The following is a 2,342-nucleotide window of genomic DNA, read 5'->3' on the forward strand; positions in this document are numbered from 1 at the left end:
ACTAATAAACACAAACTATATAAAAAATGTTTTAAGAAAAATCCAAATGTTATATAATGGAAATAAAAGAAGCTACCTTCCCGCACTATTTGTGCATGGGCCTCCTTGCTAGTTAAAAGTATTATCTTATGAATTAATCAAAATTCAATTATTATTGTACACAAATTTCATATATTTGAAAAAATAACGCCCAAGCAACAAATAGTGATGTTTCCATAGGAAGAAGGGTTAGGAATGAACTTACAGCTGAATGTGATGACGGCATGACGCTCATGTGATGGGAGTGCTGACGATCAAATCATTGCCGATGGGTGATATTTAGCATTTTGACTGAGTAAACAATATGTTAGTACTTAGTACTTATAGTAGTCAAAAACCTTCATTATGTGGACAAGCGTGGCCGTACAAACATGACAAAGCCGCAACATATATATAGACGACAGCGTATGGGAAATTTTGTACGTACTAGTGTGCTTACCTAGGAGTCTTAGGACACTGGAGAACACGCCATTGATCTTAGCAAACTTCGCTCCTCCTCTCCTGTGTACAGCTCATCGGCGAGTCCAAAATTTAGACGTGCCGTGCATACATAAGTTTTCGCCCATCATATCTCCGTTCATACAGCTCTTCATCTTCCATCATGGCCTCACTGCTGCTGCCTCTGCTCGTGTGTGTCATCCTTTGCACCTACTACTCCCTCGCTCATGGAGGCAAGGAGCACGGCTTTGTAGCGGTGCCAACCACTGCTTCTGAGCCAGAAGCAGTATGCTCTACATCGAGAGGTACATGATCTGAATAGTACTGTAGTCTCTGAATATATACACGTCAAATCAAAATAAGTGAAGTTACCTCGCTCCCATGCATGCAATGAGTTTTTAGTGAGGCTGGACCCGGAAAGCAACACCGTGTTCGTGCCACTGGTGCACCTGCACGGGCCGTGCGTGGCGACGCAGAGCTCTGACAAGCCGTCCTTCAGCGAGAGACTCCGCCGAAGCCGTGCCCGCTTGAAGTACATCATGAGCAGGGTGTCCAAGGGCATGGAGGGTACGACGCGAGACGACGCCAGCGTCAGCATCCCGACTCACCTGGGCGGCTCCGTGGACTCGCTGGAGTACGTGGTCACCGTGGGCTTGGGCACGCCGGCCGTGTCGCAGGTCCTCCTCATGGACACCGGCAGCGACCTGTCGTGGGTGCAGTGCAAGCCCTGCAACTCCACCACGTGCTACCCGCAGAACGACCCCCTGTTCGATCCGAGCAAGTCTTCCACGTACGCTCCCGTCCCCTGCAACACCGACGCGTGCAGGAACCTCACCGGCAATGGCTACGGCGGCAACTGCACGAGCGGCGGCGGCGCCCAGTGTGGATTCGCCATCACGTACGGAGACGGCTCGCAGACGACGGGCGTGTACAGCAACGAGGCGCTGACGCTGGCGCCTGGGGTGGCCGTGAAGGATTTCCACTTCGGATGTGGCCACGACCAGGGCGGCAACAATGACAAGTACGACGGCCTCTTGAGTCTCGGAGGCGCACCGGAGTCGCTCGTCATGCAGATGTCCTCGGTCTACGGTGGCGCCTTCTCATACTGTCTCCCGGCTCTAAACAGCCAAGCTGGATTCCTTGCCCTCGGCGCTACGAGCGGCGGCGTCAACGCATCCAGCTTCGTGTTCACGCCGATGATGCAAGAACAGAAGACATATTACCTGGTGAATATGACCCGTATCACCGTAGGCGGGGAGTCGATCGACGTCCCGCAGTCGGCGTTCTCCGGGGGCATGATCATAGACTCCGGCACGGTCGTCACACAGCTCCAGCACACTGCGTACAGCGCGCTGAAGGTCGTGTTCCGGAAGGCCATGGCGGCATACCCGCTGGTGCCGAACGGAGAGCTCGACACCTGCTACAACTTTACCGGCTACAGCAGCGTCACCGTGCCGAGGGTTGCTCTCACGTTCAGCGGTGGCGCCACCATCGACCTCGACATCCCCAATGGGATTTTGTCGGACGACTGTCTCGCTTTCCGGGAGTCAGGGCCGGACGACCAACCCGGAATCCTTGGCAATGTGAATCAGCGCACACTGGAGGTCCTGTATGACGTCGGTCGTGGTAGAGTCGGATTCCGTGCTGCTGCGTGCTGAAGTATCGGTTTGCTGCCAGCTACAAGAGTGATTTAAATCACCCATACTCATTATTGAAGATAAATAATGTCAAGGTACCATAGGGATGACAAAGAACCTGAATACTCACTCACTCACTCTTTGGTTACCTGAGACTACTGTGTTTATGTTTGTCAACATCCTTGAGCCTCCTTCGCTTCAAATCTACTTACCAACAAAAAAAATAAC

General features: G+C 52.3%; 1 protein-coding gene across 1 annotated transcript; it reads left to right on the plus strand.

Annotated features, from left to right (window-relative positions):
* Nucleotides 1–640: 640 nt before the first annotated feature.
* LOC136526710 (aspartyl protease family protein At5g10770-like) lies at nt 641–2,135 on the plus strand. Its single transcript, XM_066519292.1, has 2 exons — nt 641–782; nt 880–2,135. Exons 1-2 carry the CDS (start codon nt 641–643, stop codon nt 2,133–2,135), a joined length of 1,398 nt encoding a protein of 465 aa, XP_066375389.1.
* Nucleotides 2,136–2,342: the final 207 nt, after the last annotated feature.

This window comes from Miscanthus floridulus, chromosome 19, assembly GCF_019320115.1.
Source record: "Miscanthus floridulus cultivar M001 chromosome 19, ASM1932011v1, whole genome shotgun sequence".
NCBI lineage: Eukaryota > Viridiplantae > Streptophyta > Magnoliopsida > Poales > Poaceae > Miscanthus > Miscanthus floridulus.

Coding starts and splice junctions, on each gene's coding strand:
- LOC136526710 (XM_066519292.1), top strand. CDS start 641: ATGGCCTCACTGCTGCTGCCTCTGCTCGTGTGTGTCATCCTTTGCACC. Junction 783..879: donor AGTATGCTCTACATCGAGAG/GTACATGATCTG, acceptor ATGAGTTTTTAG/TGAGGCTGGACCCGGAAAGC.